This window comes from Nerophis ophidion, linkage group LG27 (genome assembly GCF_033978795.1).
Source record: "Nerophis ophidion isolate RoL-2023_Sa linkage group LG27, RoL_Noph_v1.0, whole genome shotgun sequence".
Lineage (NCBI taxonomy): Eukaryota > Metazoa > Chordata > Actinopteri > Syngnathiformes > Syngnathidae > Nerophis > Nerophis ophidion.
Genome location: NC_084637.1, coordinates 24,026,060 through 24,050,428, shown reverse-complemented (window position 1 = coordinate 24,050,428; position 24,369 = coordinate 24,026,060). Strand labels below are relative to the sequence as shown.

The 24,369-nt window shown below is 41.0% G+C and overlaps 2 protein-coding genes across 3 annotated transcripts in view; one reads left to right on the top strand and one right to left on the bottom strand.

Moving 5' to 3' along the window:
• Positions 1-19,297, bottom strand: part of fgd1 (FYVE, RhoGEF and PH domain containing 1) — a 62,513-nt gene extending 43,216 nt beyond the window's left edge. The window contains exon 1 of one of the 2 annotated variants that reach the window (XM_061889222.1): positions 18,763-19,297. In XM_061889222.1, coding sequence (XP_061745206.1) covers positions 18,763-18,916 — 154 coding nt within the window. In that variant the 5' untranslated portion in view covers positions 18,917-19,297. Of the gene's footprint in view, positions 1-2,010; positions 2,295-18,762 lie in introns of those variants that run through there. The other variant, XM_061889223.1, reaches the window with a different exon arrangement.
• pcsk1nl (proprotein convertase subtilisin/kexin type 1 inhibitor, like) overlaps positions 1-24,369 on the top strand; it is a 290,280-nt gene that overhangs the window by 131,723 nt on the left and 134,188 nt on the right. The gene's annotated exons all lie outside the window — the stretch shown is intronic.

The following is a 24,369-nucleotide window of genomic DNA, read 5'->3' as shown; positions in this document are numbered from 1 at the left end:
TTTGACGCTGAGCAGCAAATTGAGCAAAAAACAGAATGCATGGAATGCTCATATATAGTATAACCTTGAATATATGGATTCCCTCCAAACTGAAATACGAACAGTTAGCATGCTGGCCACATAGAGTCAGCAAAATGAGCTGAAAATGTTAGCATGCTAACAGTACTAAGCTAACTTGCTTACAGTTACAATTAGTGGCATACCAAGATATATGACACTGTGGTATACCTGCTAAATAACAATAACATATTATTAAGAAATTAAATAAAAATAATTAATAAATTCCCTTAGGAGCATTAAATGTGAACCAGTGAAAGTTGGAACCAATGCTCTTCCACCCCAAACCTGTAGGAGTGGTAATGAGCAAGCCCAAACCAAATGAAGCCGTATGTAAAAGCTAGCATGCTAATATTAGCATGCTAAAATGCTAACTCTAACAGGCGTCAAATACCAAAAATATATTACTCAGAGGTGTGTGACTGAAAATTGTGTTTAAAATGCTAGCATGCTTACTTTAGTGCGCATCGACTACCAAAACATGACAGGTGTATACCTACAAAATTTGCTACAAAAAAAGCTAGCATATTAACGTTAGCATTTTGACAGGTACCTCTTGTCAAGAATCTAAAATATTTGACACTGAGCTGCAAATTGAGCAAAAAACAAAATGCCTGGAATGTTCATATATAGTATAACCTTGAATATATGGATTCCCTCCAAACTGAAATGCAAACAGTTAGCATGCTGGCCGCATAGTGTCAAGTAAGCCAAATTAACTGAAAATGTTAGCATGCTAACAGTACTAAGTTAACATGCTTACAGTTAAAATTAGTGGCATACCAAAATATAAGACACTGAGGTATACCTGCTAAATACCAATAACATATTATTAAAAAATTAAATACAAATAATTCTTAAATTCCCTTGGGAGCATTAAATGTGAACCAGCGAAAGTTGGAACCAATGCTGTTCTACCCCAAACCTGCAGGAGTGGTAATGAGCAAGCCCAAACCAAATGAAGCCATATATAAAAGCTAGAATGCTAATATTAGCATGCTAAAATGCTAACTCTAAAAGGCGTTAAGTATCACAATATATCACCAAGAGGTGTGTGACTGAAAATTGTTTAAAATTTTAGCATGCTTACTTTAGCGTGCATCGACTACCAAAACATTACAGGTGTATACCTACAAAATTTGCAAAAAAAGTTAGCATATTAACGTTAGCATTTTGACTGGTATCACTTGTCAAGAATCTAAAATATTTGACGCTGAGCTGCAAAATGAGCAAAAAAATAAAAAGCCTGGAATGCTAATACTAAAATGCTAACAACTGTGCCGTAGGGTTCCAAAAAGTGATCGCTAACGCAAACGTTAGCTCGCCGACTTATTACGCTACCAGCCTCTCAACACATGACCTGTGCACATCGTGTTGCCATGGCAACATCATCCTCATCCGCCTTGCGTTACAATTTAGCATGAGCGTGATATCGAACACACGGACGGGGGTCACCGGTCGACTGCTACATGCCGTGGAACCTTCACGCTGACCCGATTAGGAGGTTCTACGGCGGCGGTTCTAGAGGCGGTCCTACGGATGGAGGTTGTAAATGAGGTCATCGGGGACATGAAGATGGTTCTAGAGGACGCGGGCACGCGCGCGCGCACACACGGGGAGAGGGGGGTGTGTCTGCACACAGAAGACGACGATCTCGTCTTCATCATCGTCACCCCCCGACAGAACGCACGCGCACGCTGCAGTCAATCGAGCGTCGGGCGCGTGCACGACGACGACAGCCGCCGCATCTGGCCTCAGACGCAGTGACGTGCACACGCGCCACACTAGCCCACATCGGCGGTGGCGCGCAACGCCAGAACCTTTGACTGCGGCGGGATGTCGGTCAGCGCGTGTATTCCCCCCCTCCTCCCCCCTCCCCGCATCCGTGCCGGGACAGCTGGGGCAGCTGTCACCGCAGGGCGCGTGCGCGTGGGTGTGCGTGTGCGCGCTCACCTGTGCTCAGGCTGCTTCTGTCCATGTACATCGCGCAGCACAGCACCAGTCCGCTCATGAACGACGATGTTGCGTCGGGCAGACCGCGGCGCGCCCGGTCCACACGCACGGAGAACAACGAGACGACACACCGGCTCCGGTGCGGACACGAGCGCGCGCGCGCGGACACAAGACTAGAGGCTCGGCGCGGCGCGGCCCGGTAGCGGAAACGAACCGAGCCGGGGAGCCGCAGTGAGAGAAGAGACCGCGCGAGCGAACTGGGTTAGAGGCGCTTGATTTGACTTAGCGGACCGACCGGAGAGAGAGAGAGAGAGAGAGAGAGAGAGATCGAGAGAGAGGGAGAGAGAGAGAGAGAGCGAGAGAGAGACGCAGGGGGCGGGGGTGTCTTCTCCTCCTCCACTTTGGTCTCCATGGCAACGACATGAACTTCCAATTTAAAGATGATCCGGCCAAAACATTAGGGATTCCCAATGAGTGTTATTAGCATTTAGCATCACAAGTTGTGTCCATCAGGACTTAGAACCAAGGACCAGATCCTCCATGGAGGAACACCACCAGGGAGTCCACTAGACACTCTCCAGTTCCCCCCTTGACTGTGACCGCTCCCAGGACCTTAGGATTTTACCCTGAAAGTTGGCGACTGATACATACATACATACATATATATATATATATATATATATATATATATATATATATATATATATATATATATATATATATATATATATATATATATATATAGGCCCTGCGATGAGGTGGCGACCTGTCCAGGGTGTACCCCGCCTTCCGCCCGATTGTAGCAGAGATAGGCGCCAGCGCCCCCCGCAACCCACAAAAAAAGGGAATAAGCGGTATAAAATGGATGGATGGATGGATATATATATATATAAATGATAAATGGGTTGTACTTGTATAGCGCTTTTCTACCTTCAAGGTACTCAAAGCACTTTGACACTACTTCCACATTTACCCATTCACACACATTCACACACTGATGGAGGGAGCTGCCATGCAAGGCGCCAACCAGCACCCATCAGGAGCAAGGGTGAAGTGTCTTGCTCAGGACACAACGGACGTGACGAGGTTGGTACTAGGTGGGAATTGAACCAGGGACGCTCGGGTTGCGGACGGCCACTCTCCCCACTGCGCCACGCCGTCCCATATATACATATACATACATACATATATAAACATACATACATATATACATACATACATACATATATATATATATATATCTATACATACATACATATATACATACATATATATACATACATATATATATACATACATATATATACATACATAAATACACATATATATATATATATGTATATATATATATACATACATATATATACATACATAAATACACATATATATATATATATATATGTATATATATATATATATATATATATATATATACATACATACATACAAATATATGTAAGTATATACGTATGTATGTATGTGTGTTTTTATATTCCAGGGTCATAAAATTTTAAGAAATAAGTCATATATAATTAGTGTGTCAATATAAAGGTTTTTTTTAATATTGTTTGTTAAAAGTATGTTTTTATGATAAAACACATTCGCAATATTTTCCCCCAAAATATTTGATGCGTAGCCTTAAATAGGTCAAGAATTCAACATTGATTAATTTTTTATTTTTTTTGAGCAATGACAGTTCCCCCCCCCCCCCCCCCCAAAAAAGGCCCACTAAACTTCTGAGGTATCCAAAAGGGTTTTTTTTTGTAGTGTTACTTTCAACACTTAAGTCCCCAGGTTAAAATTTGATTTTGAGTCATTATTATGTTTTGAGCAATAACAGTTTTTTTGGGGTGCGGTGGGTTTAAGTCCCACTATTTTTAACACTTTTATTTTCATAAAAGTGGTACAAAATGAATCACACCCATCCATCCATCCATTTTCTACCGCTTATTCCCTTTTGGGGCATCGGGGGGCGCTGGCGCCTATCTCAGCTACAATCGGGCGGAAGGCGGCGTACACCCTGGACAAGTCGCCACCTCATCGCAGGGCATAAATCACACCTTTTTTTTTTTAAACTTTCAATGCTTCAATCTCTAAATCAACTTCCAATCTGTCTTTTATCATTTTTTCCATGTTTTTTGTTTGTTTTATTGGCTTTGTTATCAAAATGGCAAAAAACTAAATATGTAATCATTTCCCAAGAATTTATTTCTCTTGAATATCATGATATTAAAGAGAAAGCATTTCCTATCAGCTGACCTTTCAAAGTAAAAGCAAATGCTTTCTGCAGATGAGCACCGAAGCCTGCTGAGTGCTCGAGGCAGATGGCCACCCCACGGTGGTTGTCTTTATATGAGATCGTCTCTAGTGAGCCAGGGTGTGGGAAACAAACGCGCCTCAGATGCCCACTGGCACACACGTGAGTGGAAAACAAGCGCACCCTGGCATCATCCGCAGCGAGACTTTATTGACCCGCTGTATCGAACCCGGGCCGTGCGCATAATAAAAAAAGGACGGCGGGAAGGGGCGGGGCCATCAACGAAAGTGTCGCGTTTGTCGCTTCCTTTCAGCAGCGGCGGTAATCTATTTATAGCCTTCACACATGCACCGTTGCATCCTGGGAGTTAGCAGTGATGATATAAAGTGACATAATGCTACACGTTTTATGACGTCACAAGGCAGTCGGCACATTGTCTTGTCCCTGGGCGACGAAATCACTTCCTGTCACGTGACCAACAGCCACGTGACATAATATATAAACACACACATACACATATATATATATATATATATATGTATAAATATATATCTACAGTATATACACACATACATATGTATATATATATATATATATATATATGTATACAAACACCGTTTACATATGAGTTGGGAAATTGTGTTAGATGTAAATATAAACGAAATGCAATGATTTGCAAATCTATGTCAACCCATATTCAATTGAATGCACTACAAAGACAAGATATTTGATGTTCAAACTCATAAACTTTTTTTTTTTGCAAATAATAATTAACTTAGAATTTCATGGCTGCAACACGTGCCAAAGTATTTGGGGAAGGGCATGTTCACCACTGTGTTACATCACCTTTTCTTTTAACAACACTCAAACGTTTGGGAACTGAGGAAACTAATTGTTGAAGCTTTGAAAGTGGAATTATTTCCCTTTCTTGTTTTATGTAGAGCTTCAGTCGTTCAACAGGCCGGGGTTTCCACTCACGTATTTTACGCTTTATATAGCGCCACATATTTTCGATGGGAGACAGGTCTGGACTGCAGGCAGGCCAGGAAAGTACCTGCACTCTTTTTTTTATGAAGCCACGCTGTTGTAACACGTGCTGAATGGGGCTTGGCATTGTCTTGCAGAAATAAGCAGGGGCGTCCATGAAAACGACGGAACTTAGATGGCAGCATTTGTTGTTCCAAAACTTGTATGTACCTTTCAGCATTAATGGTGCCTTTACAGATGTGTAAGTTACCTATGCTTTGGGCACTAATGCACCCCCATACCATCACAGATACTGGCTTTTGAACTTTGGGTCGATAACAGTCTGGATGGTTCGCTTCCCCTTTGGTCCGGATGACACGATGTTGAATATTTGAAATGTGGACTCGTCAGACCACAGAACACTTTTCCACTTTGCATCAGTCCATCTTAGATGATCTCGGGCCCAGAGAAGCCGGCGTCGTTTCTGGATGTTGTTGATAAATGGCTTTCGCTTTGCATAGTAGAGCTTTAACTTGCACTTACATATGTAGCGACGAACTGTATTTAGTGACAGTGGTTTTCTGAAGTGTTCCTGAGCCCTTGTGGTGATATCCTTTAGAGATTGATGTCGGTTTTTGATACAGTGCCTTTTGAGGGATCGAAGGTCACGGTCATTCAATGTTGGTTTCCGGCCATGCCGCTTACGTGGAGTGATTTCTCCAGATTCTCTGAATCTTTTGATGATATTATGGACTATAAATGTTGAAATCCCTAAATTTCTTGCAATTGCACTTTGAAAACATTGTTCTTAAACTGTTTGACTATTTGCTCACGCAGTTGTGGACAAAGGGGTGTACCTCGCCCCATCCTTTCTTGTGAAAGACTGAGGATTTTTTGGGAAGCTGTTTTTATACCCATTCATGGCACTCACCTGTTCCCAAATAAGCTGCGCACCTGTGGGATGTTCCAAATAAGTTTGATGAGCATTCCTCAACTTTATCAGTATTTATTGCCACCTTTCCCAACTTCTTTGTCACGTGTTGCTAGCATCAAATTACAATGTTGATTATTTGCAAAAAAAATTTTTTATCAGTTTGAACATCAAATATGTTTTCTTTGTAGCATATTCAACTGAATATGGGTTGCAAATGATTTGCAAATCATTGTATTCCGTTTATATTTACATCCAACACAATTTCCCAACTCATATGGAAACGGGGTTGATATATCATCAGGAGAAAAATCTCCTGATGATTGAGGGAACCCCTCATGAAACAGTTCTGTAGAGATGAAGTAGTCTTGTGATTTTTCCCACACCTACATATATATATATATATATATATATATATATAAACACACAAACACACACACTACAAGTAGGAGTACTATAGTAATAATTATTACAATTTTAAATACTAATATATATATATATATATATATATATATATATATATACACACAAACCTCAAAACCCGTGATGTTGGCATGTTGTGTAAAATGTAAATAAAAACAGAATACAATGATTTCCATCCATCCATTTTCTACCGCTTATTCCCTTTTGGGGTCGCGGGGGGCGCTGGCGCCTATCTCAGCTACAATCGGGCGGAAGGCGGGGTACACCCTGGACAAGTCGCCACGTCATCGCAGGGCCTCACAATGATTTGCTAATCCTTTTTAACCTATATTCAATTGAATAGACTGCAAAGACAAGATGCGTAACGTTCAAACTGGAAAACTTTGTTTGTTTTTGTAAATATTAGGTCATTAGGAATTTGATGCCTGCAACATGTTTCAAAAAAGCTGGCACAAGTGGCAAAAAGGACTGAGAAAGTTGAGGAATGCTCATCAAACACTTATTTGGAACAACTCACAGGTGAACGGGCAAATTGAGAACAGGTGGGTGCCACGATTGGGTATAAAAGCAGCTGCCATGAAATGCTCCGTCATTCACAAACAATAATGGGGCGAGGATCACCACTTTGTCAATAAATGCGTGAGCAAATTGTTTAAGAACGACATTTCTTAACGAGTTATTGCAAGGAATTTAGGGATTTCACCATCTACGGTCCGTAATATCATCCAAAGGTTCAGAAAATCTGGAGAAATCACTGCACGTAAGCAGCAAGGGTGAAAACCAACATTGAATGCCCATGACCTTCGAGCAAGGCTGAAAACCAACATTGAATGCCCGTGACCTTCGACCCCTCCGGTGGTACTGCATCAAAAAGCAATGTGTAAAGGATATCATCATATCTTCTCCGGAACACTTTCGAAAACCACTGTTACTAAATACATTTCGTTGCTACATCTGTAAGTGCAAGTTAAAACTCTACTATGCAAAGCCAAACCCATTTATCAACAACACCCAGAAGCGTCGCCAGATTCACTCGGCCCGAGCTCATCTAAGATGGACTGATGCAAAGTGGAAAAGTGTTCTGTGGTCTGACGAGTCCACATTTCAAATTCACTTTGGAAACTGTTGACGTCGTGTCCTCCCGACCAAAAAAGGAAATGAAACATCCGAATTGTTCGAGGCGCAAAGTTGAAAAGCCGGCATCTATGATGGTATGGGGGTGTAATAGTGCCCAAGGCATGGATAGCTTACACATCTGTGAAGGCACCATTAATGCTGAAAGGTCAATACAGGTTTTGGAGCAACTGATATTGCCATCCAAGCTACGTTATCATGGACGCCCCTGTTTATTTTAGTAAGACAATGCCAAGCAACGTGATCCAACAGTGTGGCTTCATAGTTTAAAAAAAAAGAGGTTTCTCAGTTGGAATATTAAATATCTTGTCTTTGCAGTCTATTCCACTGAATATAAGTTGAAAATGATTTGCAAATCATGGTTTTCTGTTTTCAAAGCAATAAATCACAAAATTACTTTAGTACTACTAATAATACAATTACTATTGTAAGCACTACTATACTACTATGAATACCACTACTGCTACTAACTGTAAGTATTACAATGAGACCTATTACTATTTTTTTAGGACTATTAAGTATGGGTTCTACCTAGGGGTGTAACGGTCCGTGTATTTGTATTGAACCGTTTCGGTATGGGGGTTCCGGTTTGGTTCGGAGGTCTACCGAACAAGTTTACACACTAACATATGAAGTAGTCGCCTAATCTAAAGTCTTAACAAGCTGCCTCTGTCTCCTAAACAGCACCCAGCATTGTCCCACCCACACAACCATCTGATTGGTTACATATATAGCGGTAACAGCCAATCAGCAGTGCATATTCAGAGCGCATGTAGACAGCGCTTCAATGTTGAGCAGATAGGTGTTAAGCAGGTGAGCAGCGGACTCTCCCCAATAAAAACACCTCCCAGTCAACGTTCTAGATGACGTTCTAGAAATAAACTGCAGCTCAGCTCGCTCGCAGTCCTGGCTTGAGGTTAAGGCTAATTTGCTTTTAGAGTAACGTTAGCTCATTTTGCGGTGTGTGTGTTAGCTCATTGTGCGGTATGTGTGTGTACGTGTGTGTGTGTATGCTAGTGATATAATAATGTAAGTGCATCATTAAGCCTACATGAACTCTATGGTGTTCAGGGAAGAATAGTCTCTCCTTTTACTGTTGTGGTATTTTTTCAGTTATAGTTACATTAATCATTAGTAATGTAGCAGTCTAGTTTGAATGGCAGGGTCCCTGCTATCACATGTTGATAAAAATATAACATTTACATAATAAAAATCAACTACAGGCTTCCCAAATGCTGTAATAAATGAAGCATGATGAGTTGACTTGAAACTGTTCAATGTCGCACTTTTTATATGTAGAAGAAAAGTTTTGTCATTTTATTTAGTCCGAGCAACAATTTGAGGCAGTTTAACGTGGGCAGAATTATTATAGTGTTCCATCCATCCATTTTCTACCGCTTATTCCCTTTCGGGGTCGCGGGGGGCGCTGGCGCCTATCTCAGCTACAATCGGGCGGAAGGCGGGGTACACCCTGGACAAGTCGCCACCTCATCGCAGGGCCAACACAGATAGACAGACAACATTCACACTCACATTCACACACTAGGGCCAATTTTTAGTGTTGCCAATCAACCTATCCCCAGGTGCATGTCTTTGGAAGTGGGAGGAAGCCGGAGTACCCGGAGGGAACCCACGCATTCACGGGGAGAACATGCAAACTCCACACAGAAAGATCCTGAGCCTGGATTTGAACCCAGGACTGCAGGACCTTCGTATTGTGAGGCAGACGCACTAACCCCTCTGCCACCGTGAAGCCCTTATTATAGTGTTCCCAATGTTAAAAGGATAAAGCTATTTACAAATTTGGTAAATAAATAACCAAAAAATTTATATTTTGTTGTTTTCTTACTGTACCGAAAATGAACCGAACCGTGACCTCTAAACCGAGGTACGTACCAAACTGAAATTTTTCTGTACCGTTACACCACTAATTCTACCAGTACAACTATTATTGCTCCAAGTACTATTATTGTTGCTACTATTACTGATATTACTCCTGCAAGTACCATTACTTGTGTACTACTAATAAGAGTAAAACTACTCCTATAGCTACTTTTACAAGTACTACTACTAAGGGCGTCCCAATACAACTTTTACACTTTTGATTCGATACCGCCATTGGAGCCTAGAGTATTGAACCTTATTGATATTATTTAAACATAATGATATATTAATCGACAAGATACAGCAGAAATCACACATTTTATGTTTTAGCGTGAAATTTTAGAGGAAATTTAAACGAGTGAAATGAGTCAACCAGAACAATGGTAGGTAAGAAAAACTTATTTGTCAATAACAGACACCTCGTAACCTCAGTAATTCATGACGTTAGGCTCACAACGCAGTTAACGGAATGATGTGGACACGCTTGTTACTGGATATTTTCTAAATACTGCCTTGGAGACTTAGTATAGAATAGAATAGAATAGAATGTACTTTATTGATCCCTGGGGGAAATTTAGCACCCCAGTTCGCTCACAATAAACAACGATAATAATAAAAAATATACCGTATTTCCTTGAATTGCCGCCGGGGCGCTAATTCATTTAAAACCTCTTCTCACTCCTGCGCTTACTATAGGGATGCGGTAAAAGTAAGCATGCGCTAATTATTTGAAAACCTCTTCACACTCCGGCACTTACCAAAGTCATGCAGTAAAAAATTGAATGTGATGTAAGCTTGGACCTTAAATCCTACTGAATAGCGCTTAATCTTCTTCCTGTTATGCAATTTCAAATTACCGGTATTGAAATCAGCCTCCTTCATTTTGAAAATGATGACAGGGGAAGTGTCACTCGTGACATCACAAGTTTGACCGGGCGGTAATACTAAGCATGCGCTAATTATTTTGCAAAGCGAGTTTGACCCGGCAAAAATTCAAGGCAGGCGCATCTATATGTCCTGCGGCAATTCAAGGAAATACGGTAGTATATATATTATATATATAATATATGAATAACATAAATATATTCTACATTTAAGGGCAAGTAACATGCAACTAGGGTTGTACGGCATAACGGTACTAGTATAGCATCGCTGTACTTACAAATCAAAAACGGGACTATACTCTGTTTGAAAAGTACTTGTTCCTGGGCGTCACGTCATCCTAATTATACGAGCAAAGGAGCATGTTCGGCAGCGCACACGCACAGAGTACTTACAAGCAGACACAGTCGGTAGACAGAAAAGAGAGAACGGATGCATTTTGGCCTAAAAAGTAAAGATAAAGTTTAATTTATAACACGGAAACGCCCTCAGGAAAAGGTGCTATAAGACATAGCTTACTAGCTAGCGGCTAACAACCATCCGCAGTCTGCTGTGTTTTAGCTACTTCTAAATCACTAATCCTCGCCTCCAGTAAGTTTCTTACAAGTAGCATTATCACTGCAGGACGAGGAAGAGCTAAACAGGTTTCATTACACACCGTAGGAGGATACAAAAGCTCACTGCTAAAAAAACGCTAGCGCGCCTGAATGTAAACAAATGCCATGGGTGGATCTACACTGTAATGATACCAAGTACAAGAGCGTATAAAGTCGATACTACTATGATTACATCCATATTTTATATCGTCACAAAATCTTTTTTCCTTTTTTAAAAATTCATATATATCATTATAAACTCAGGAAATACGTCCCTGGACACATGAGGACTTTGAATATGACCAATGTATGATCCTGTAAGTACTTAGTATCAGATCAATACCCAAATGTGCGGTATCATCCAAAACTAATGTGAAGTATCAAACAACAGAAGAATAAGTGATTATTATATTTTAGCAGAAGTGTAGATGGAACATGTTGAAACATAAAATAATCAGATATTAACAGTAAATGAACAAATAGATTAACAATCATTTTTTACAGTTTGTCCTTCATAATGTTGACAAAATAATAGAATGATAAATGACACAATATGTTACTGCATATGTCAGCAGACTAATCAGAAGCCTTTGTTTGTTTACTTACTACTAAAAGACAAGTTGTCTAGTATGTTCACCATTTTATTTAAGGACAAACTTGCAATAAGAAACATATGTTTAGAGGCCTACTGAAATGAGATTTTCTTATTTAAACGGGGATAGCAGGTCCATTCTATGTGTCATACTTGATCATTTCGCGATATTGCCATATTTTTGCTGAAAGGATTTAGTAGAGAACATCGACGATGAAGTTAGCAACTTTTGGTCGCTAATAAAAAAATCCTTGCATGTACCGGAAGTAGCAGACGATGTGAGCGTGACGTCACTGGTTTTAGAGGTCCTCACATCCTCACATCGTTTATAATCATGGCCACGAGCAACTAGAGCGATTCGGAACAAGAAAGCGACAATTTCCCCATTAATTTGAGCGAGGATGAAAGATTCGTGGATGAGGATAGTGAGAGTGAAGGAATAGAAAGAAAAAAAAAAAAGTAAAAAAAAAAAAAAAAAAAGTAAAAAAAAGGCGAGGGCAGTGGGAGCGATTCAGATGTTAGAGACATTTACTAGGATAATTCTGGAAAATCCCTTATCTGCTTGTAGTGTTAATAGTGTTTTAGTGAGATTATATGGTACCTGAAAGTCGGAGGGGTGTGGCCACGGGTGGGGTGACCGCCAGTGTCTCTGAGGGAAGCCACGCAGCTGCAGTAGGACGCAAACTTCGCTCATGTCTACGGTAAGAGCCGACTTATTACCACAATTTTCTCACCGAAACCTGCCAGTTGACATGTGGTCGGGAACCATGTTCGCTTGACCGCTCTGTTCCATAGTAAAGCTTCACCTTCGGGACTTTTAAACAAAGAAACACCGGCTGTGTTTGTGTTGCTAAAGGCAGCTGCAATACACCTCTTCCTACCTGCATATTTCTTCTTTGACGTCTCCATTATTAATTGAACAAATTGCAAAAGATTCAGCAACACAGATGTCCAGAATACTGTGTAATTATGCGATTAAAGCAGACTACATATGGCTTGGATCGGGATGTGAAAAAATGTCCGCTACCACCGGTGACGTCAAACGCATGCGTCATCATACCGCAACGTTTTCAACAGGCTACTTCGCGTGAAATTTAAAATTGCAATTTAGTAAACTAAAAAGGCCGTATTGGCATGTGTTGCAATGTTAATACGTATTTCATCACTGATATATAAACTATCAGACTGCGTGGTCGGTTGTAGTGAGTTTCAGTAGGCCTTTAATGTAACCTAAGATTTTTTGTTCAAATAAAGTCATTTTTTGTGATCTCCTTAATTGAGAAAAGTATCGAAATACTTTTTGGTACCGGTACCAAAATATTGGTATTGAGACAACTCCTACATGCAACTACATAAAAAATAAATCCAACTTGACAAAAGCCGCATCCACTTTCTACCGCTTGTCCCTTTCAGGGTCGCGGGGGTGCTTGAGCCTATCCCGGCTGCACATGGGTGGAAGGCGGGGTACACCCTGGACAAGTCGCCACCTCATCGCAGGGCCAACACAGATAGACAGACAACATTCACACACTAGGGCCAATTTAGTGTTGCCAATCAACCTATCCCCAGGTGCATGTCTTTGGAAGTGGGAGGAAGCCGGAGTACCCACACAGAAAGATCCTGAGCTAGGATCGAACTCAGGACCTTCGTATTGTGAGGCACATGCACTAACCCGTGTCACCGTGCTGCCAACTTGACAAATGTTCGATTATTATTATCATTACTTCTGTCTAGTTTTTGCGCGATTGTGGGCTTAACTGCTGCGTAGCTGCTCGCTCATAGTGTAGCCGAGCATGTTTACCTTCTCTGACATAGCTCGGTTGGTAGAGTGGCCGTGCCAGCAACTTGAGGGTTGCAGGTTCGATTCCCACTTGTGCCATCCTAGTCACTGCCATTGTGTCCTTGGGCAAGACACCTTACCCACCTGCTCCCAGTGCCACCCACACTGGTTTAAATGTAACTTAGATATTGGGTGTCACTATGTAAAGCGCTTTGAGTCACTTGAGAAAAGCGCTATATAAATATAGAAAGAAAGAAAAGAAAGAATTAAAGTGGATAACTTATTGGAGGACATTTAGATTAGAGACGTCCCTTAATGGCTTTTTTGCCGATATCGTCCAACTCTTGATTACCGATTCTGATATTAACAGGTGTGGAATTAACACATTATTATGCCTAATTTTGTTGTGATGCCCCGCTGGATGCATTAAACAATGTTACAAGGTTTTCCCAAAATAAATCAACTCAAGTTATGGAAAAAAATGCCACTGCCATATTTATTATTGAAGTCACAAAGTGCATTTTTTTTTTAACATGCCTCAAAACAGCAGTTTGGAATTTGGGACATGCTCTCCCTGAGAGAGCATGAGGAGATTGAGGTGGGCAGGGTGGGGGGTAGCGTATATTGTAGTGTCCCGGAATAGTTAGTGCTGCAAGGGGTTCTGGGTATTTGTTCTGTTGTTGTTAGAGCCCATCTATATTTGTTGTGATCCGGTTCCCGGATCACATCTTTAGTCTATGTTTGAGTCCCTTTTTGTGTTTTATTCTTTGGACTCTTCCGATCCCTTTGTTTGAGCACCTCCTTGTTTGTATTTGTCACCATGGCGACTTCATTTGCTTCACCTGCACTTACTTTCTGGCGCACACCTGTTTTTGATTATTGCTTTAGTATTGAAACCGGCCTGCTACCTTAGTTCTGTCTGGATGTTTTGTTTGCTCGATGCAACAGTTACGTTTGGTATTGCTGCTTTTTGTATTTACCTCGCTAAGTCCCGTCTTAGCTTTTGCGCGCTCGGCGCGCGTTACTTTGGACTCCTTGAACTCGACTCTTGCTAACTATTAGCATTTAGCTTCCCGTGCGAAGGCACGCCTTTTCTTTGCCTTTTGTCAGTGTTCTTTTATCATTTTGTATATTAAAACAAGCTCCTACCTGCAACCCTGACTAGTCCGAGTCCTGTACCATCCTGGGGTGGCAACTTCGCGCATCAATATGCTTCCCAAACGCAACAATATTATTTATTTATTAATTGTTTTGACAATGGTAAATCAAATAATGCCAATGATGATGCTGATGGATTATTGGATGTTTTGGACGAATTATGATTGCTTGATAGTTTTCAGCTGCTCACGCTTTCACTGATTGAAACATTTATGAGTAGATTGCACAGTTCAGTACATACTCCGTACAATTGACCACTAAATGGTAACACCCGAATAAGTTTTTCAACTTGTTTAAGTCGGAGTCCACGTAAATCAATTCATGGTAAATTAATTTATCGCTCCTCCTGGCGAGCCACTTCCTCCTCCTATGATTAAGGAGACAGGACAGCTGGGTTCTCCTTTTGTCTGTCTGTCATGTTGAAGGAGGGAAGAGTGAAAGGTTTTTACCGCTAAAGGAGTTATTTTGATTATGTTTAAGTCAACCACGGAGAATATGTTTTGTTTCTGAAAATAAATTATAATCATTTTGCATCTAGAAACATCCGCGAGTGCTTATTAAAGGCCTACTGAAATGAGATTTTCTTATTTAAACGGGGATAGCAGGTCCATTCTATGTGTCATACTTGATCATTTCGCGATATTGCCATCTTTTTGCTGAAAGGATTTAGTAGAGAACATCCACGATAAAGTTTGCAACTTTTGGTCCATCCATCCATTCTCTACCGCTTATTCCCTTTTGGGGTCGCGGGGGGCGCTGGCGCCTATCTCAGCTACAATCGGGCGGAAGGCGGGGTACACCCTGGACAAGTCGCCACCTCATCGCAGGGCCAACACAGATAGACAGACAACATTCACACTAGGGCCAATTTAGTGTTGCCAATCAACCTATCCCCAGGTGCATGTCTTTGGAAGTGGGAGGAAGCCGGAGTACCCGGAGGGAACCCACGCATTCACGGGGAGAACATGCAAACTCCACACAGGAAGATCCCGAGCCTGGATTTGAACCCAGGACTGCAGGAACTTCGTATTGTGAGGCAGACGCACTAACCCCTCTGCCACCGTGAAGCCCATAATAAAAAAGCCTTGCCTGTACCGGAAGTAGCAGACGATGTGCGCGTGACGTCACGGGTTGTGGAGCTAGCTCCTCACATCTGAACATTGTTTATAATCATGGCCACCAGTAGCGAGAGCGATTCAACCCGAGAAAGCGACGATTTCCCCATTAATTTGAGCGAGGATGAAAGATCCGTGAATGTGGACAGTGAGAGTGAAGGACTAGAAAGTGAGAGGAAAAAAAGGGCAGAGGGAGCAATTCAGATGTTATTAGACACATTTACTAGGATAACTCTGGAAAAACCCTTATCTGCTTATTGTGTTTTAGTGAGATAATAAAGTTGTACCTGAAAGTCAGAGGGGTGTGGTGACCGCCAGTGTCTCTGGGGGAAGCCACGGAGGAGGCAAGAGAGTCGCAGCTGCCTCTTTGACAGCTGCAGGAGGAACGACACAAGCTCCGCTCATGTATACGGTAAGAGCCGACTTATTACCACAATTTTCTCACCGAAACCTGCCGGTTGACATGTGGTAGAGAACCATGTTGGCTTGACCGCTCTGTTCTATATTAAAGCTTCACCGTCATCTTTAGGGAATGTAAATAAAGAAACACCGACTGTGTCTCGGTGCTAAAGAGAGCTGCAATCCACCGCTTCCCACCAACTCCTTCCTTCTTTGTAGTCTCCATTATTAATTGAACAAATTGCAAAAGATTCAGCAACACAGATTTCCAGAATACTGTGTAATTATGCGATTAAAGCAGACGATTTATAGCCGTGATCTGTACTGGAAGAACATGTCCGCTACAACCCGTGACGTCACGCACACGCGTCATCATTTGTGTCATCATTCCGTGTCATCATTCCGTGACGTTTTCAACAGGATACTTAGCGGGAAATTTAAACTTGCAATTTAGTAAACTAAAAAGGCCGTATTGGCATGTGCTGCAATGTTAATATTTCATCATTGATATAGGGACAGCGTGGCGCAGTGGGGAGAGTGGCCGTGCGCAACACGAGCGTCCCTGGTTCAATTCCCACCTAGTACCAACCTCGTCACGTCCGTTGTGTCCTGAGCAAGACACTTCACCCTTGCTCCTGATGGGTGCTGGTTGGCGCCTTGCATGGCAGCTCCCTCCATCAGTGTGTGAATGTGTGTGTGAATGGGTAAATGTGGAAGTAGTGTCAAAGCGCTTTGAGTACCTTGAAGGTAGAAAAGCGCTATACAAGTACAACCCATTTATTATTTATTTATATAAACTAGTAGACTGCGTGGTCGGTAGTAGTGGGTTTCAGTAGGCCTTTAAGGAATTTAGTGAGTCATAGACCTCCTCCTCAGGACTACTCTGCTATCTTTATTTTTTCAAACCTTTTTTGAAAGCAAGTGTAACCCTAACATTTGTGTTTATTTTGTGTTATGATGCGGATGTTCTCCCGAAATGTGTTTGTCATTCTTGTTTGATGTGGGTTCACAGCATGGCACATATTTGTAACAGTGTTAAAGTTGTTTATACGGCCACCCTCAGTGTGACCTGTATGGCTGTTGAGCAAGTATGCATGGCATTCACTTGTGTATGTGAAAAGCCATAAATATTAGTCGGCATGCATAGGCAGTACCTTTGAGGTTTATTGGGCTCTGTACTTCTCCCTAGAATACCACTGCGTACAGCGGCGTTTTAAAAAGTAATAGATTTTACTATTTGAAACAGATACCGATAATTCACAATATTATATTTTAAAGCATTTATCGGCCAATATTATCGTACATCTCTAATTTAGATGTTAAAGGCCTACTGAAACCCACTACTACCGACCACGCAGTCTGATAGTTTATATATCAATGATGAAATATTAACATTGCAACACATGCCAATACGGCCTTTTTAGTTTACTAAATTGCAATTTTAAATATCCCGCAAAGTGTCCTGTTGAAAACGTCGCGGAATGCTGACGTGTACGCGTGACGTCACGGACTGATAAGAAATATTAGCGCTGCGCACACACACAGCTAAAAGTCGTCTGCTTTAATCGCATAATTACACAGTATTTTGGACATCTGTGTTGCTGAATCTTTTGCAATTTGTTCAATTAATAATGGAGAAGTCCAAGTAGAAAGATGGAGTTGGGAAGCTTCAGCCTTTAGCCACACAAACACACGGTGATTCCTTGTTTAAAATTCCCGGAGGTGAAACTTTACTGTGGATCAGAGCAGTCAAGCGAACATGGATCCCGACCAAATGTCAAGCAGCAGTTTTCGGTGAGAAAATTGTGGTACAAAGTCGCCACTTACCGAAGATCAGCTGAGCTTGTGCCGTCCGTACAGCTGCCGTTGACTTCCATCAGACACTGGCGTCAACACACCCATGGACACACCCTTCCGACTATCAGGTAATATTAAACCCACTAAAACACTAGCAACACAATAGAAAGATAAGGGATTTCCCAGATTTATCCTAGTAATTGTGTCTAAAAACATCTGAATCCGTCCCAATGCAATCGCGTTTTTTTTTGTTTTTTTTCTAGTCCGTCGCTATCAATATCCTCAAACACAAATCTTTCATCCTCGCTCAAATAAATGGGGAAATTGTCGTTTTCTCGGTCCGAATAGCTGTTTTTGTTGGACGTTCCCATTAAAAACAATGTGAGGATGTGAGGAGCCATCAACATGTGATGTCATCGTCTGCGACTTCCGGTAAAGGCAGGGCTTTTCTCTTAGCACCGAAAGTTGCGAACTTTATTGTGGATGTTCTCTACTAACTCCTTTCAGCAAAAATATGGCAATATCGCGAAATGATCAAGTATGACACATAGAATGGACCTGCTATCCCCGTTTAAATAAGAAAATCTCATTTTAGTAGGCCTTTAACTCAAGTAAAAAACGCTGCTGGACTGCTTGTGTCGAACATTTCACATGCAAGTTGATATCATTCGATACGTTTTTGTTTTTTTTGCCGATATCGGACTGATATCAATTTCGGATCGAGACATCCCAAACTAGTACTACTGCGACTACTATGAGTTGTACTGAGCAGTATTGATGCAAGTACTACTAACTGGGGCTAGGGTGCAGGCATGAGCATGTAGTTGCAGTGACTGACCTGTCCTACAGGGGGAGCTGTTGTGCAGGTGGTAGGAGAACCTCAAGGTGCTGAAGTGACTGGAGAAGGAGGAAGGAGTCGCAGGAGGGGACGGCGGTGGGGCCGGGGGCAGGCCGACGCCAAGCAGGGCGCTGCGAGGCCGGTTCATTTGCATGCGGACGCCCTCACCCCCCCCAGCCCCTCCTCACGTCAGGTGACCCGGTGTGGAAGGCCAAGAGGTCAAAGGTGAGCCCCAGGCAGCCGAGGACGGGGGAGGAAACGTCTGCCTCTCTCGTCCTCCTTCTCCCTCCAGCCTCCGCACGCTGCCGTCTCCATGGCACGCCGCTGAAGATCCCGAATGGAGGTCAAAGGTCACACAGGCGACGACAGAGCGAAAAGTGCAGCGTCAGCAGCTTCCTAACGGGCGACGCTCCCGCTTCGTCCTCTCATCCCGCAGCCCGTTTGTCCTCACACACGCGCACAGACGGACTCTCCTCCCAAGTCACTTCCAAGCTTTTGTGTGAAAACAGGAGCTGGAGTGAAGTTGAACGTTGCAGCTCCGCCTCCGTCTGGACATCCGATCTCACCCCCCCCTCTCCTTCCACACTCCCACCCCCTTTGTGGTCTGGATCTCATTTTCCCCTCCTTCCTCGCTTCCTGAAACTTGACGCAAACGAAAACGGAGGGAAAATTCCTGCACATTTTTCCTGGTCGGCGTCCATCAGAAGCAAAGTGGGCTCCGCCGGGGTCACGTCGGCGTCTGTTTGACGGACCACTAGGGGGCTCTGCAGCTTCCTGTTTCCATTGCGGTTTGCCACACACACACACATTTAAATAATACAAAATCCAAGCCGACATTCTTCTGCTTCAGGGGTGCCCAAAGTGTGGCTCAGGAGTTAGCATTCTAAAAAAAAAAAAAAAGTGGAATACAAGAGCAACCAAGTGAAATAACAAAAAAAAACTACAATGTTGGCTCGGACTACAAAATTCCAGCGAAAATGTTGATGGGACTGCGATCTGTGCCCCGAATCTCTGATCTGGGGTCGATCAAAGCCAGCATACTTTTAAGATGGCGCAATGTATCCAAATCCATCATTTTTATGTTTAAACACACAAAATTTGCCAAAAAAGCTAGCACAAAATTTTTGTATGCTACAGCAGCTTGATGACATGGGACAAGTTTGAGTAGTTCTAAGATGGAGCCAAGTCTAAAAATGCCCTATTTTTAATTGTAAACATATAAAATTAGCTGAAAAGCTAGCATAAAACTGAAGCATGCTAATGTTAGCATGCTAATACAAGAGACATTATAACATACTTTTAAGATGGAGCCAAGTATTAAAATGCCCTCTTTTTAGATGTAAACATACACCATTTTAGCATGCTACAGCAGCTTGATGACATGGGACAAGTTTGTGTAGTTTTTAGATGTAGCCAAGTCTTAATATGCCCTATTTTTAGCTGTAAACATACAAAATTAGCTAAAAGGCTAGCATAAAACTGAAACATGCTAATTTTAGCATGCTAATACAAGAGACTTTATAACATACTTCCAAGATGGAGCAAGGTATTACAAAGCCCTAGTTTTAGGCGTAAACATACAAAATTAGTTTAAAAGCTAGAATGTTGACTCAGACTACAAAATTCCAGCGAAAATTTTGATGGGCCTGCGATCTATGCACCGAATATCTGATCTGGGGTCGATCAAAGCCAGCATACTTCTAAGATGGCGCAATGTATCCAAATCCATCATTTTTATGTTTAAAACACACAAAATTAGCTAAAAAGCTAGCACAAAATTTTAGCATGCTACAGCAGCTTGATGACATGGCACTAGTTAGTATAGTTCTAAGATGGAGCCAAGTCTTAAAATGCCGTATTTGTGGCTATAAACATACAAAATTAGCTGAAAAGCTAGCATAAAACTGAAGCATGCTAATACAAGAGACATTATAACATACTTCCAAGATGGAACAAGGTATTACAAACCCTTTTTTTTAGGTGTAAACATACAAAATTAGTTAAAAAGCTGCAATGTTGACTCGGACTACAAAATTCCAGCGAACATTTTGATGGGCCTCTGATCTGGGGTCGATCAAAGCCAGCATACTTCTAAGATAGCGCAACGTATCCAAATCCATCATTTTTAGGTTTAAACACACAAACTTAGCTAAAAAGCTAGCATAAAACGTTAGCATGCTACAGCAGCCTGATGACACGGGACAAGTTAGGGTTGTTCTAAGATCGAGCCAAGTCTTAAAACACCCTATTTTTAGCTGTACACATCCAAAATTAGCTGAAAAGCTGGCATAAAATCGAAGCATGTTAATGTTAGCATGCTAATACAAGATAAATTATTACTTTTAAGATGGAGCCAAGTATTAAAATGCCCTCTTTTTAGATGTAAACATACAAAATTAGCTAAGAAGCTAGCACAAAATTTTAGAATGCTACAGCAGTTTGATGACATGGGACAAGTTTGTGTAGTTCTAAGATGGAGCCAAGTCTTAAAATGCCCTATTTTTAGCTGTAAACATATACATTTTGCTGAAAAGCTAGCATAAAACTGGAGCATGCTAATGTTAGCATGCTAATACAACAGACATTATAACATACTTTAAAGATAGAGCAAAGTATTAAAATGCCCTCTTTCTGGATGTAAACATACAAAATTTGCTAAAAAGCTAGAACACAATTTTTACATGCTAACAGCAGCTTGATGACATAGAACAAGTGAGCAAACTTTTCAAATGGAGCCAAGTATTAAGATGACCTCTTGTTAGATGTAAACATACAAAATTAGCTAAAAAACTTGCAAAAAATTTAGTATGCTACAGCAGCTTGATGACAGAGGACCAGTTAACCTACTTCCAAGATGGAGCCAAGTATTAAAATGCCCTATTTTTAACTGTAAACATACAAACTTAGCTAAAAAGCTAGCATAAAATTTTAGCATGCCAACAGCAGTTTGATGACATGGGACAAGTTAGCGTAGTTTTAAGATGAAGGCAAGTCTTAATATACCCTATTTTTAGCTGTAAACATACAAAATTAGCTGAAAAGCTAGAAAAAAACTGAAGCATGCTAATACATGAGAACTTATAACATACTCCCAAGATGGAGCAAAGTATTACAAAGCCCTATTTTTAGGTGTAAACATACAAAATTAGTTAAAAAGCTAGCACAATATGTTAGCAGGCTAGCGGCAGCTTGATGACATAGAAAAAAGTTGGCATACTTTTCAGATGGAGCCAAGTATTAAAATGCCCTCTTTTTAGATGTAAACATACAAAATTAGCTAAACAGTTAGCACAAAATTTTAGCGTACTACAGCATCTAACATAGGACAAGTTAACATACTTCTCAGATGGTGCCAAGCATTAAAATGCCCTATTTTTAGGGGTTAACATACAAAATTAACTAAAAAGCAAGCACAAAATTTTAGCATGCTAACAGCAGTTTGATTACACTAGACACGTTAGCATACTTCTAAGATGGAGCCAAGTACTAAAATCCCCTATTTTTAGGCGTAAACATACAAACCGAAGCATGCTAACATTAGCATGCTAATAGAGGAGATGTTTACATACTTCCAAGATGGAGCCAAGTATTAAAATACCCTCTTTTTAGGTGAGAAGATACAAAATTATCTAAGAAGCTAACATAAAACTGAAGCATGAAAACATTAGTAAGCTAATATAAGAGACATTAACATACATCTAAAATTGCACAAAGAAACAGAATCCATGATTTTTACGTTAACTTAGTTAAAGTAGCTTGCACAAAACATTGGTATGTGAACAGCAGCTTGATGACTGGACAAGTATTAAAATTTACTATTTTAGCATGCAAAGACACAAAATTAGCTGAAAAGCAAGCATAAAATGTAAGCATGTTAATTCAAGAGACGGTAACATACTTCCAAGATGGCGCAGAGCATCAAAACCATGATTTTTCGGTTAAGACTAATAAAATTAGCTCAGGAGTTAGCATAAAACGTTGGCATGCTAAATGTTAGCATACTTTCAAAATGGCAAAAAGTATCAAAATTCATGATCTTTATGTTTAAAAGCCTACTGAAATTAGATTTTTTTTATTTAAACGGGGATAGCAGGTCCATTCTATGTGTCATACTTGATCATTTTGCAATATTGCCATATTTTTGCTAAAAGTATTTAGTAGAGAACATCGACGATAAAGTTCGCAACTTTTGGTCGCTAATAAAAAAGCCTTGCCTGTACCGGAAGTAGCAGACGATGTGCGCGTGACGTCACGGGTTGTGGAGCTCCTCACATTGTTTATAATCATAGCCACCAGCAGCAAGAGCGATTCGGACCGAGAAAGCGACGATTTCCCCATTATTTTGAGCGAGGATGAAAGATTCGTGGATGAGGAAAATGAGAGTGAAGGACTAGAAAAAATAAATAAATAAAAGACGGTGTAACCATCTGACGGTCGGGGGCGGCAGTTGGGAGGAGGCAAGAGAGTCCGCAACTGCAGGAGGAACGACGCAAGCGCTCCGCTCATGTCTAAAGTAAGAGCCGACTTATTAGCACCATTTTTCACCGAAACCTGCCGGTTGGGGACCATGTTCGCTTGACCGCTCTGTTCCATAGTAAAACGTCACCGTCATCTTTCGGGAATGTAAACAAGGAAACACCGGCTGTGTTTGTGTTGCTAAAGGCGGTCGCAATACACCGCTTCCCACCTACATCTTTCTTCTTTGACGTCTCCATTATTAATTGAACACATTGCAAAAGATTAAGCAACACAGATGTCCAGAATACTGTGTAATTATGCGATTAAAGCAGACTACTTGTAGCTGGGATTGGTGCTTGACCAAAATGTCCACTACAATACGAGACTTCACGCGTACGCGTCATCATACAGACGTTTTCAACAGGATACTTCGCGCAAAATTTAAAATTGCAATTTAGTAAACTAAAAAGGCAGTATTGGCATGTGTTGCAATGTTAATATTTCATCATTGATATATAAATTATCAGACTGCGTGGTCGGTAGTAGTGGGTTTCAGTAGGCCTTTAACATGCTAATATAAGTGACGTTAACATACTTCAAAGATGGCCGCAAGTATCAAAAATTTTACAGTCAAAATACAAAATTAGCCTAAAAGCGAGCACAAAACATTGGCATGCTAATATATGAGACGTTAACCTACTTCAAGGTTGGAACCAAGAATCAAAAACCATTACTTTCCAGTTGAAACATACAAAACTAGCTACAAAAGCTAATAAAAAGTTAGCATGTTAATGTTAGCATGCTAATATAAGAAACTTTAGCATACTTTCAAGATGGCGTCAAGTATCAAAAATCATTTTTAGGATTAAACGTACCAAAAATTAGCTTGAAAATTATTATAATTAGCATATCAGGTTTTTTTCTTTGCTCAAAATTAATAATGAATAAAAAATGATTGCCATATTTAAAGGCCTACGGAAATGAGATTTTCTTATTTAAACGGGGATAGCAGGTCCATTCTATGTGTCATACTTCATCATTTCGCGATATTGCCATATTTTTGCTGAAAGGATTTAGTCGAGAACATTGACGATAAATTTCGCAACTTTTGGTCGCTGAATAAAAAAGCCTTGTCTTTACCGGAAGTAG